Raw genomic sequence first — 13,622 nt, forward strand, 5'->3', positions numbered from 1 at the left:
TCTATCTTTTTGAATTAGTGTTTTCATGTTCTTTGGATAAATACCCAGAAGTGGGATAGCTGAATCATATGGTATTTCTATTTTTAATTTTTTGAGAAATCTCCATACTTTTTTTCCATAGTGGCTGCATCAGTTTACATTCCCACCAGCAATGTATGAGGGGTCCCTTTTCTCCACATCCTCTCCAACACTTGTTATTTCTTGTCATTTTAATGATAGCCATTCTGATGGGTGTGAGGTGATATCTCATTGTAGTTTTGATTTGCATTTCCCTAATAATTAGTGATGTTGAACATCTTTTCATGTGCCTGTTGGCCACCTGTATATCTTCTTTGGAAAAAATGTCTGTTCATACCCTCTGCCCAATTTTTGATCAGGTTGGGTTTTTTTTCATTGTTGAGTTGTATGAGTTGTTTATATATTTTGGAAATTAACCCCTTGTCAAATATATGATTTGCAAATATTTTCTTCCAGTTGATGAGTTGTCTTTTCATTTTGTTGATGGTTTCCTTTGCCATGCAGAAGATTTTTAGTTTGATGTAGTCTCATTTGTTTATTTTTTCTTTTGTTTCCCTTGCCTGAGTAGACATGGTATTTGAAAAGATACTCCTAAGACTGATGTCAATGAGCATACTGCCTACATTTTCTTCTAGGAGTTTTATGGTTTAAGGTCTTAACATTCAAGTCTTTAATCCATTTTGAGTTAATTTTTGTGTAAGATAATTTTATGTAAGTTAATTTTGGTGTAAGATAATAGTCTACTTTCATTCTTTTGCATGTGGCTGTCCAGTTTTCCCAATACCATTTATAGAAGAGAGTTTCCTTTCTTCATTTATGTTCTTAGCTCCTTTGTCAAAGATTAGGTGTCCATAGATGTGTGGTTTTATTTCTGGGCTTTCAATTCTGTTCCACTGATCTGTGTGTCTGTTTTTCTGCTGGTACCATGCTGTTTCGGTTACTATAGCTTTGTAGTATACTTTGAAATCAGGGAGTGTGATGCCTCCAGCTTTGCTCTTTTTTCTCAGGATTTCTTTGGCTATTCAGGGTCTTTTGTTGTTCCATATTAATTTTAGGATTCTTTGTTCTATTTCCATGAAGCATCTTCATTGGGATTCTGATTGGGATTGCACTGAATCTGTAGATTGCTTTAAGTAATACGGACATTTTAACTATGTTTATTCTTCCAATCCATGAGCGCAGAAGATCTTTCCATTTCTTTATGTCTTCTTCAATTTCTCTCAATAATGTCTTACAGGTTTCAATGTATAGGTCTTTCAACTCGTTGGTTAAATTTATTCCTAGGTATTTCATTCTTTTTGTTGCAAATGTAAATAGGATTGTATTCCCGATTTCTCTTTCTCCTAGTTCGTTATTAGTGTATAGAAATGCAACTGATTTTTGTATGTTGATTTTGTACCCTGCAACTTTACTGTATTCATTAATTATTTCTAATAGTTTTTTGGTGGATTCTTTAGGGTTTTCTATATAATCATGTCATTCACAAATAGTGACAGTTTTACTTCTTCCTTTCTAATTTGGGTGACTTTTATTTCTTTTTCTTGCCTATTTGCTCCAGCTAAAACTTCCAATACTATGTTGAACAAGACTGGTGAGAGCGGGCATCTTTGTCTTGTTCCTGTTCTCAGAGGAACAGCTTTCAGTTTTTCACCATTGAGAATGAGGTTAGGGCCGGCCCCGTGGCTTAGCCGTTAAGTGCGCACGCTCCGCTACTGGCGGCCCAGGTTCGGATCCCGGGCGCGCACCGACGCACCGCTCCTCCGGCCATGCTGAGGCCAAGTCCCACATACAGCAACTAGAAAGATGTGCAACTACGACATACAACTATCTGCTGGGGCTTTGGGGGAAAAAAAAAAAGAGAATGAGGTTAGCTGTGGGTTTGTCAGATATGACCTTTATTATTCAACATCCTATATATTTTTTATGCTTCAAATTATAATAGCGATAGAATGAGATGCAGAGAAAATCAATATTGGCTAGATAAAGCAAAGTGTATACAAGATACACTTTTTGTTATTATATCATTATTATATATTATTATATATTATATATATTATATCATTATTATATATTATATATTATATATATATTATAGTCACCCATTGGGTGAATCATATATTTTTAGTTTTAGTTCTCAATTTTCTTCATTACAAACAAAATATTACATTAAGAGTTCCCTACTTCAAAGAGGATCTGTAAAAATCAAAAGGAAAAAAATATACAAAATGCTTATAGGTTCTCAGAAGAAAGGAGGAAAGCAAAGATAGCACTTGCTCACCTCATAGTTTCACAGACAGGGAAATGAGACGTTAGGTTCGTGGTGAGAGACTAGCCTCTTTCGTTTACCTCCTATACCTCCATGTCCAGGACATTTTACCCCATTAAAATGCGCACAAAATAATTTTTAAAAGCATAAACCCACAATGTATAGAATGGAAAGGGTCAATTCCTGTCGTAGGGCCATTGTGCCTAGAATGCTCTTCCCCGGCCACCCACACAACAATCCCTCACTTCCTTTGTCTTTCTTTGGATCCTACCTCTCAATGAGGGCTACCCTAGTGGCTCTGCACTCCTGATCCCCCTTGTTCTACCCAATATTCTTTTTTTTTTTTTCCTTGGGACTCATCACTTATAACATACAATAGAATTTACTTCTTTACTATGTTTTCTTCTCCACTGTCTGCTTTTCCCCAGTAGAATGCTGCTTTGTTTGCTGATGTATCAGGGGCCTAGAGCAGTGTCTGGCACACAGTAGAAAGTCAATATTTGCTGAATGAGTAAATGAAACACTGGATGAAATTTCAACACGTGTCCAGAAGACAAAGGAGTCAGAGGAGTGGTCACTGATGAAGTGGGTAGAGCAAGTTGAAGGAAAGAGTCCAGGAAGAAGCCCATGAGCTGTTGATCCTTGGGAGAAGGTCAGTGTCCTCGCTATCTGATCCATACCAATGCTGTGTCCTTGAACCTCTTCTAATTATGTCCCTCACCAGTATTGCCCAAAGGCATTCCCCACGCTTTAGGAGATTCAGGGGTTACAGACAGAGTGTCCAGCCAAGATGGAAGCAGGCTATTATAAGGAAGACAATGCTTAAAAAAGAAAAGTTTCCTAGAAACTCTAGGAAAAATAAACTTAAGTTAAGAAATCTATTCACGGTATATTGCTAGGCTCTGCAATAGACAGCATTTACACAGTCTCAATAGTATAAACACTTGATCGATTTATCTAACGATAGTAATATAACCATAGTGGCTGAGAGGTGCTGAGGAGTGGTACGACAGAGTTGAATCCTCACCTACCATAGCAAGAAAATAGACAATGTCAGAATTTGATTTTTTAAAAAAGCATTATTAACACACCATTTAATATATGGAGGTAATGACTAAAAAGAACAGTTAAGTTAATGTTTGCCCCTGAGAAGAACTACTGAAGGTACATGGGACAGTGGGTCTTTGGATTATTGTTTTTATGGTAAAACTTATAGGAAATTTTTAAAAATGTTTTTATTTAAAGATGTCTAGTTGGGGCCGGCCCGGTGGCTTAGCGGTTAAGTGCGCGTGCTCCGCTGCTGGCGGCCCGGGTTCGGATCCCGGGCGTGCACCGACGCACCGCTTCTCTGGCCATGCTGAGGCCACGTCCCACATACAGCAACTAGAAGGATGTGCAACTATGACATACAACTATCTGCTGGGGCTTTGGGGGAAAAAAATAAATAAATAAAATCTTTAAAAAAATAAAAAATAAAAAAAAATAAAGATGTCTGGTTGATAGCCTTTTAAACAGGTGAAAAGTTCTGATGAGAGAAACAGTAGCGCCCTGGTCTCACTCAGGTGGAGGTGCTGAGGACAGGGCGACATCCCTCAGAGACATCTGGTCACACGTGCTCCAGAGCTGGACTGCAAGGCACACCGGCGAATCCTACATAACTGAAGATGTTTTCTGTGATGACCCCAGCCAGCCTGCTTCAGACCAGCTGCTCAGACTGACCTATCTGCTAGCCGCCAGCTGACTTTAGCCCCCCAAATATATATTTATATATATTTTTATATATAATGTTTATATACATATGATAAGACTGCTCTCACACAGCCTGACATATTCTCTCCCCGTTCTCTCTGTCAGTCAGCTCTCTCCTGTTGATCCTTGCATTGGCTCTTTGACTGCGGCCCTGGACTGGCACCCCTCCCTGAAGCTTCCTGGACTTGTGCATCCTTTTCAGCTCTCCACTGCCTGCCCTCTTAGCACCTGTTTTGTTCTAGTGGTTCACTCTCTCTCAATCCTCACGTTCCTCTTAAAAACTGTAATACTTTTGAGTCTTGATCTATTCCAGGGGTTTAGGGGTCTTCTCACACGCCCAGGGGTACTCTTGGGAAGGGCTTAAAATGCCTCCAGTCTGGCTTTTTCTCCCAGGTGAGTTACGTCTGATCCACGGGAAACCCTCCCACATCCTTTCCCAAACTCTGGGAGGGCAGGTTGGTCCCAGTGCAGCCACAGGCCACTTGAGCCTTCTTAGGTGTGAGGTAGGCCCCAGTCTTCTGTGTCCTCTAACGAATTCCAAGGAAGACACCAGCCTGGGGAGGGACATAGAACCTCATCGGTTCCCACCAAAGAAATCTCTTTACAAACCCTGGCCCTCTCCACACTGTCCTCACTTTTATGTCTTGGATCTGGAAGAGGGATCCAAGACGATAACTGACCCTCAGCTATTTCCTTTGTAAATTCTGTATGTCCATCCTTACCTCACTTTGGATTGCAGCATCCCTTGTATGCTGGTGTTTGGTACAAATTTCAAGTTCAACATCATCTTACACACATACTACTTTTATAATAATAATAATAATAAAACATTTCCAATTTTGGAAAAATATAATGCACGAGGGGAAATGTAATCGATGCTAAGAATAAACACTAGACTCAGCTACACGTACATTGCCCTGACATATTCCCTGCCCCAATGGGATGAGACTACTGCTGCAGTCTCATCATCTTTGTGCCCAAGCCCTCAGGGGACTTGAAACCCGCATGGTCCAGACTCTAAGGCTCTGAACCTAAAGCCTGATTTCTCTTTTTTGAAAAGGGAGATTGGCAAATGTTAGTATTCAGGGTCAACAATAGGCTTGTACCAGAGAGCAAAGCTGCTTTCTCCTTGATCAGGTATTGAAAGAGAATTGAAAGGGAATCACCTTCCTCGCTCTCTGACTCACCCCTGATGCTGTAGCCATGAACTTCTTCTAATCTCCTTAGCCTGTATTACCGAAAAGGCCAACCCTGCACTTTGGGAAGCTCAGGTGTATGGACACAGCATGACCTTGAGAATTATTGACCTGGGATTGAATAAAGTCTAGCACTCATTCTGTGGCATTGGACAAGTTATTTAATGTTCCAAAAACTCAATTTTCTGGTGTATAAAATGAAAATAACCCTCCAACTTGGAGGGGTGATATGAGAATCAAATAAGAATGCGTGTAAAATAGAGGACGAATGAGAATAAATTTTATTTTGTACCTACTATGTGCTAGGCACTTTGCATACTTTTCTTCCCAATTTTTAATATCCCTATAATACAGAAATCCTCTACTTGTAGCCTCTGCTTTCCCAACCAGATTTAGCCATAGTCACTGAGGCCTTTGGCGAGGGCAGGCGGCCCATTGGGTGCTCCCTGGCCACCCACAGTGAGGGCTGGAATTGGTGTTGCTGCCCTGAGTCTCCCATCCATCATGCCTGCAGTAGCTGAGTCCCTGGTCCCTTGTGCCCCTTGAATCCTCTACCATGTTTTCCCAGATCACGTGGCTCATTTGTGCTATCACTTTGTAACTTTTTCGCTTTTGCTTCACAGATGGCCTTGAATCCCTGCCCTGAACCCGGGTCCTCTTTTCTGGGGCTCTGACCTGCTTAGCCCTGCATAATTCTCTCCCACTCATATTCTTTTTCCGCTGGAAACTTGTTTCAAACTAGTCTGACAAAGCAACAACATTCTTATCTGCCGAGAAACACCACTCCCCGTAGATCTTGCTCCTGCTTCCACCTCACGGAAGAGCCCACCCGCCTGGATTCCACCCCTTGGTGTGAATTAAGCTGGGTCTGTTTTATCCCTTTGGGCATTTTAATTTGAGCTCCGTTCACATTCCATTTTGCCAGAGTTCTTATCCCCACATCCTCCCTGACAGTCTCACAGTGAGACTGGTTCTGCTAGACTCATCTACACATGCATTCCCCAACTCTTCTCTGCCCCAGTGACCTGTGCTGCTGAGGTCTCATCATTTCTTGTGCCCAGCCTCAGGGGACTTGAAATCCTCCAGGCCCAGACTCACTCCTTCTAGGTCTTAGTCTCCACATTCCCCAGGAATAGTTAGGACTAATTAGGAATAAAGTAAGCTTACTTTGATGTCCATGGGTCTTCGCCATCTTCCTAATGGTATCCAAGTCCAAAGTGTTGAGCCGAATGTCCACGGCGAAGTGGTGATAGGGAATGAAGTCACCACCTCGGCAGTGGTCACATCTGTGAGCATTTTCTTCTAAAAAGCAGGCACATTTCAAGTGCATGGCTTTCTTCTGGTCCTTCAGCCACAGCTCATAGGCTGTTTTCTGCATCATGGGCCTGCAGAATCGAATGATGTGGCACTCGATCACCTCGCTTTCCAGTTCACGAAGCTCTTCCTCCTCACCGTGAGCTAGAGAGAACAGAAAGGGTTTTTCAGCCAGGCAGTGGGCAACGAATCAGCTCCTGCTACCGAACTGAGATCAGTTCTTTGATCTAGCTGTGCCTTTAACTAACAGGAAATATGGGTCACTTCCAGGCTCCACTCACCCATTCCTTCACTGGGCTTCAGAGACAGGGAGCGGTAATTCACCACAAACGAGGCCGCGTTCTGTTTTAGAGCCATTCGGAGCTCCTTGCCATTCCGGAAACAATCAAAGATGTTGGATTCCACTAGAGTTGCCAGAGCCTTGATCATCATCTTCATGTTCCAACAAGGGAGAATCTCAAACAACAACTCTGTAGTGAAGGTCAGGCCAATAATGGCAGCACATCTCACCAACATCTGGTGGGAAGGGCTCATGCTATCCAGTTGAACCAGAGAGATTTCTGCAGGTGGAAAGTCACACAATAGTGAACTAGTCATCTGTCTTTTATCAAATACATTCTAGAGATGGACAACTGTCCTGCTCTACAGTTCCAGTTCACAGAACCCCAGCCAAGCTAAGCCAAAAGAAGTATTTGCTTAGTACCTACTTCACAGATAGCACTTGTGCTGGGAATACAAAAATGCAAACGCTATGATCTAAAAATGCACAAAAAAAAAATAAATAAATAAAAATAAAAAAAATAAAAGGCACTATAATATAAAAATGCAAATGGCACAATGGCCAGACAAACATTTGGTCAATTTCAAGGTGTTCTGATTTTGTGTTAAAGTGTGACAAGGGTTTGTGAGGACAGGAGAAGTCATTGTGGGCCACAGCAGTCAGAAAGGGCAGGGCCTGCCATCCATGTTCTGAGTTGACTTCTCCAGCTGGTCCTACTCTATCTTCTTCACTGGCTACTCTTTCTCCTGGGACGTCTTAGCAATAAGGCTTCTCTCTATCTTCCCCAGAGATTCGTTTATTCTTGTGACAACCCACTGCCATCTCTATGCTCATGAGAAAGCGTCAGGAAGTTCCTACTCCAATCCCAACTCTTTATCTAAGCTCGAGTGTCACATCTCACATGGTTTCCTGGACACCTTCACCAGGATGTCCTTCCATTACAGCACCCTCATCAGGGACAATATTTGAACTTCTCAACTTGCCCACAGAACACTATAGAAGCCAAGCTAGTCCAGTTTCCTACTTTAGTAGACGTAGTGAATGAAACACAAATGATGCTTTTTTGAAGACTGAGACCCTTGAGGTGTCCCTAGGTCATCCTTCGAAACATTTGAAGTTATTTATAGATGGCATGGGTTAGAGCTGAATGCATACTAGAACATTGCTTGAAAGTCATTTTTCTTTAAAAGAATAATAATATATCTCTGATACAAATTCCCTTGCTTGTCATTTCTTACAAAAGGAGAAGGCAGAAAGAGTTTCAATATTAGATTTTCTCTCTCATTATTTGCCTTACGTTTAATTGAAAATGTATTGTACCTCATTCTTTTATGAAATTAAACAAAACTTCGTTCAAATCAGACTCCAGAATACGCACCGGGGGCAGGTGGCTCCTAATTAGAAGCAGAAAAGCTCAGCCTACCAGGGAGCCTTCCCGCTGCCTGGGCCAACAGAAAACAGACAACAACCCCAGCCCGTGACTATCGTCCTTTCTCCTTTTTTAGATAGTCATCCTAGAGAAAGCAAAAGCGGAGTCTGGGTCCTAGAAAATGAACACCAGGCCAAGTTTTCTTTACCTTTTAATGATGCTGGTGGTGACAGGTTTTTCAATCTGACACCACTAGCGAGGTTACAGACTTCTTCACTTCCCTCCTCAGTACTGAGAGTAAACATTTTTAATTCCTCCATTGGCTTAGCAAAATTCTCTATTGGGAGATAAAAGGGAAGAAAAGTTGAGAGTCATTGTCCTGTCATTGTCTTGATTTTCCAATAAACTTTGAGATAGATCTCATGTGAGAAAGAGCCGGCAGAGATGTGTATTGGCTCTTCAGATATCCTGGAATACTGCGTTTTAAGTAAAACTGATATATGAAAATATAAATTTACACAAAAAATGTTTTGCCTCCACTCCCCACCCCCCCAAAAAAAGGATTGGTAATAATTATTGGAAGCCTTCCATAGTACATGCAGTTTTACAAAAATTTGATTCAAAGATTATCAGGATGTATCTTATGGTATATAGTGACATATATTGTATGCATGTTCAAATACCCACACTCAGATGCAAACACATTCTGTGGGAGAGTGTACTCTACTTACGACATGGTTATTATCAGAAAGAGATACTCAGAATGGTGAGGTTTGAATAGCAAACTTGCCTAGTAATTTTGTCTCCCGATACTCCAAAATGCATGACTCATTTATCCCTCTGGTCATTCGTGTAACACTTGCGTTGCAAGACACTGTGACAGGTGATGTGGAAATATGAAGGTCAGCATAACTAAGTTCCTAATCTCCTGGAGAGATGAGGTCTGCACATAAAGAGCTGGGCTGGCAGGCAGTGAATGAGTGCCATGTGAGTGGGCACAAACAGCAAGTGTCGAGAGTTCATATCAATACAGTACAGACTTTTCATGCACCATAGCTTGTGAAGGCTAGAAATGTGAAGAATGCATGCTTCCAGCCCTCAAGGAGCTTAAAATCTATGGAGACAGATATCTAAGTAACTAATCATAATGCCAGGAAGAGTGACTTAAGGGCTAAAGAGCAGAGTGTGATATGTTGTGGGAACAGAGAGGAAAGAACAATTAATTCAGTCTTGGTGGATTCTGAAAGGCTTCATGGAGGAGGAAGTATTTTGATTGCACCTTGAAGGATGAAGGGATATTCCAAGTGGAAAATAGAGGGGCGATCAATGCAAAGGCACAAAAGTCATGAGCACTTTGCATATTAGGAGACTGTAGGGAGACCAGGCAGCTAAACCACAGTGTGCGGAGCGCTGGAGTGCTCCTGCGGGAGATGTATTTGGACAGAGTTTGGCAGCAGAGCATGGAAGGCACTGAACATCACACTATGAAGTTTGACTTTATTCCATAGACAATGGGGAAACATCACAGTTTCTGAAGAGGGGGAGAGTAGTAATCTAACCAGATATCTGTAGGAAAGTAACACTGGGGGCAGCGTGTAGGAGAGGCAAGAGAATAGGAGAGGGAAGACTGTGTAAGAGGCTGTAACAATGGAGTATCAAGAAGTGATGACGGGCGGGACTAGGTGAGTGGTCCTGCAAGGAATACTAATGATATTGAGGAAATGGGGCCTAGGCAGGATTTCCTAGTCTCTCTTTCCGTGTCTTTCTCTCACCTGGATGAGAGAGACATGGACGTTGCCAATAATCCAGCTAGGAAAGACCACAGGAGGTGCAGCAAATTTAACTCAAAGCAAGCAGAAGGAAGGAAATAATAAAGAAAAGAGCAGAAATCAATGAAATGGAAAACAGAAAAACAAAAGAGCAAATTAACAAAACAAAGAGGAGATTCTTTGGAAAGACCAAGAAAATTGACAAATCTGTAGCAAGACTAACAAAGAAAGAGGGAGAGAGAAAGCAGAAATCACCCATATCAGAAATGAAACTGGATAGCACTATAGACCCTGAAGATATCAAAAGGATAGTTACTGAACAGTATGAACAATTCTAGACACATAAATTTGATAACTTAGATGAAATGGACCAATTCCTTGAAGAAATAAGCTACCACAATTAATACAATATAAAATAGATCATTTGAGGGCCGGCCCCGTGGCTTAGCAGTTAAGTGCGCGTGCTCGGCTGCTGGTGGCCCGGGTTCGGATCCCGGGTGCCCGCCAACGCACTGCTTCTCAGGCATGCTGAGGCCACGTCCCACATACAGCAACTAGAATGACGTGCAGCTATGACATACAACTATCTACTGGGGCTTTGGGAGAAAAAAATAAAATAAATAAATAAATAAATAAATGGGAGGGGCACCAAGCCCCTTTAAAAAAAAAAAAAGGAAAAATTGATAAATTGAACTCTATTGAAATTTAAAAAATTTGAAAGACCTTGTGAAGAGAATGAAAAGACAAGCTACAGAGTGGGAGAAAATGTTTGCAAGCCCCATAGCCAACAGAGGACCAATATCTAGAACAGACAAGGAACTCTCAAAATTCAACTTAAAAAAAAAAATCCAATTAGAAAACGGGCAAACGGCATGAAGAGACATTTTACCAAAGAAGATATCAGATGGCAAAAAAGTACATGAAAAGATGTTCAACTTCATTAGCCATTAGGGAAATGCAAATTAAAACCACAATTAGATATCACCACACACCTATCAGAATGGCTTAAATAAAAAATAGTGACATCAAATGCTAACAAGGATGGCAGAAAATTCTAGATCACTCACATATTGCTGATGGGAATGTAAAATGATATAGCCACTTGGAAAATAATTTAGCCGTTTTATTTTTTTTAAGTAACACTGTAACTACCATATGCCCCAGCAATTTTGCTCCTGGGTATTTATTCTAGAGAAACGAAAATTTACATTCACACAAAAACCTGCACACACTGCTTATAGCAGCTCTATTTGTAACAGCCAAATGTTGTGAATAACCCAGATGTCTTTCAGCAGGTGATTGGTTAAACAACCTGTGGTACATCTATACTGTGGAATACTACTCGGCAAGTAACAGGAACACACTATTGATACGCACAACAACCTGGAGAAGCTCCAGATTGAGTCATGCTGAGTGAAAAAAACCAAACCCAAAAGATTACATACTGTATTATTCCATTTAAATGACATTCTTAAAACAACAAAATTCTAGAAATGGAGAACAGATTAGTGATTGCCAGGGGTTAAGGAGGAAGTAGAGGTGGGAGAGAAGTGGGGTGGCTATAGAAAGGAAACATGAGGGATCCTTGTGGTGATGGAAATGTTCCATATCTTGACTGTATCAATGTCGATATCCTGGTTGTGGTGTTACACTATAGATTTTCATGATGTTACCACTGAGGAAAACTGGGTAAAGGGTACAAGAATCTCTCTGCAGTACTTGTTACAACTGCACGCAAATTTGTAATCATCTCAAAAAGTTTAAGAAACCAATGAGGCAGCAAAGTATTATAGTATTCAGTCACTTCATTTATACTCCAAGGGGTCCCCAGAGTGCCTACTGTGGTGTCAGACACAGATGGTGCTCAGTAGGTGTTTGTTGAATTAATAACTGAAAAAGGATTTGAGTTCCTGTACCCTCATTTTATAGCAGGTAACTGCCAATAAAGGTTGTGACTAGTTCCAAAATTCCAGCAATTAAACAGCATACGAGGGACTGGAACTCTGGACCCCTGACTACAAGGCCAAGATTTTCTTTTGATTACATCTTTATACTCTCTCTTTTCATGGAAGAGATGATATCTCATCAACCTTCACAGGTCTCCTTTATCTCAAGACATAGTTCATTTCTTTTCTTTTTTTTTGCTAGCATATGAATTTTTTTTTTCATCACTCCCTAAACAAGCTGTATATCCACCACAGACATTTCCTCATCATTCATGTAGCCTTCATCCTCTACATTCCAGCTCGCATCCTTACCCTGTTCTCCAACCCCCACCTTCTCCCTTCACGAAAATTACTTTCCTAAAAATTCCAACAGGCCTCCTTGTGCCATCACCTCAAAGTTCATCTTCTTGTTTGTCTCTGCAGCATGGAAACCTTGCGTTCAGATTCCCCAGGGTTCTTTCAGGTTGACCACCCAGTTCAGTGAGTCCCAGGCAATGTTAACTCTCTCACAGTCTGGGCTATCAGGTCCAACATTCCTGCTCCCCAAACCCTCCCACCCTATAGGAAGCAGCTCATGGAACAGCCCCTTCTTGCCACCCTCTCTGCAGAAAGACAGAGGGAGAAAGACCCACAACTGTGGACTTACTGAACAGGTTATTCCAGGTCACATTTGTCCTTTCCTCAGATTCCGCTGGTTGGAAAACGAGCACCCCGTGCTGATCGAGGTTTTTTAGCAATTCTTCACAGTAGAATGGCATCCCGCAGCTCCCCTCCACCAGGTACCTGTAGTCAAAACAAGGCAACCTGGTTACATCGAAGAAGCACATTTTCGGAAGGAAAAATATTTGAGTCTTCTCAATCACTCGACAATAACCTCTTCTCATTCTCCCTTTCTCTTGGGTTGTTTTCCATTTTTAGGGATTGCTTTTTTCTTTTTCTTTCATCTTTTTGATTATGTAAGACATTTATGTCTTTCCAAAGCCAAAACTATATAAGAAGTACATCCTCCGTCTTGCTTTCTTTCCTGAACCTTTTAAGTAACAATTGGAACAAGTTTCTGCTTTATTTTTTCAATGTTTCTTTTTAAAAATATAAACAAATGCACACACCCGCATCTCACCCCTTTCTTAGATAAAAGACAGCATGTTATACATAGTGCCAACTAGGCTGCCCCTTGTTTTTACACCCAAGGATGTGTCCTGGTCATCAGTCCTTATCAGCAGATCTTTCTCACTGCTTCTCCCTGCTCTGCAGTGTTCCGTTGTGTGGCTGCATCCTAGTTATTCCACCTGTCTCCTTAGAGAGACGTCCACTCAGACTGTTTCCAGTCTTCTACTAATACAAATAACGCCTCATTAAAACTTAGTCCAGGGCCGGCCCCGTCGCTTAGCGGTTGGGTGCGCGCACTCCACTGCTGGCGGCCCGGGTTCGGATCCCGGGCACGCACCGACGCATCGCTTCTCCAGCCATGTTGGGGCCGCGTCCCACATGCGGCGGCTGGAGGGATGTGCAGCTGTGACATGTAACTATCTACTGGGGCTTTGGGGGAAAAATAAATAAATAATAAAAAAAAAAAAACACTTTAAAAACTTAGTCCACGTGTCACTTCATATTTTTGAGATAGATTCCTAGCATTGGGATTGCTAGATCAAAAAGTAAATGCACACATATATTTATATACATATATATATTATATATGTATAGTACGTATATAC

General features: G+C 41.4%; 1 protein-coding gene across 1 annotated transcript in view; it reads right to left on the minus strand.

Moving 5' to 3' along the window:
- ADCY10 (adenylate cyclase 10) overlaps nt 1–13,622 on the minus strand; it is a 71,888-nt gene that overhangs the window by 23,314 nt on the left and 34,952 nt on the right. Inside the window, exons 17-20 of the mRNA XM_087437573.1 lie at nt 12,554–12,690; nt 8,401–8,529; nt 6,825–7,103; nt 6,397–6,687 (exon numbers count right to left, since the gene is read on the minus strand). Coding sequence (XP_087293699.1) covers nt 6,397–6,687; nt 6,825–7,103; nt 8,401–8,529; nt 12,554–12,690 — 836 coding nt within the window. The remainder of the gene's footprint in view (nt 1–6,396; nt 6,688–6,824; nt 7,104–8,400; nt 8,530–12,553; nt 12,691–13,622) is intronic.

This window comes from Ceratotherium simum, chromosome 2 (genome assembly GCF_057802395.1).
Source record: "Ceratotherium simum simum isolate JZ-2026a chromosome 2, ASM5780239v1, whole genome shotgun sequence".
Taxonomy (NCBI): Eukaryota; Metazoa; Chordata; class Mammalia; order Perissodactyla; family Rhinocerotidae; genus Ceratotherium; species Ceratotherium simum.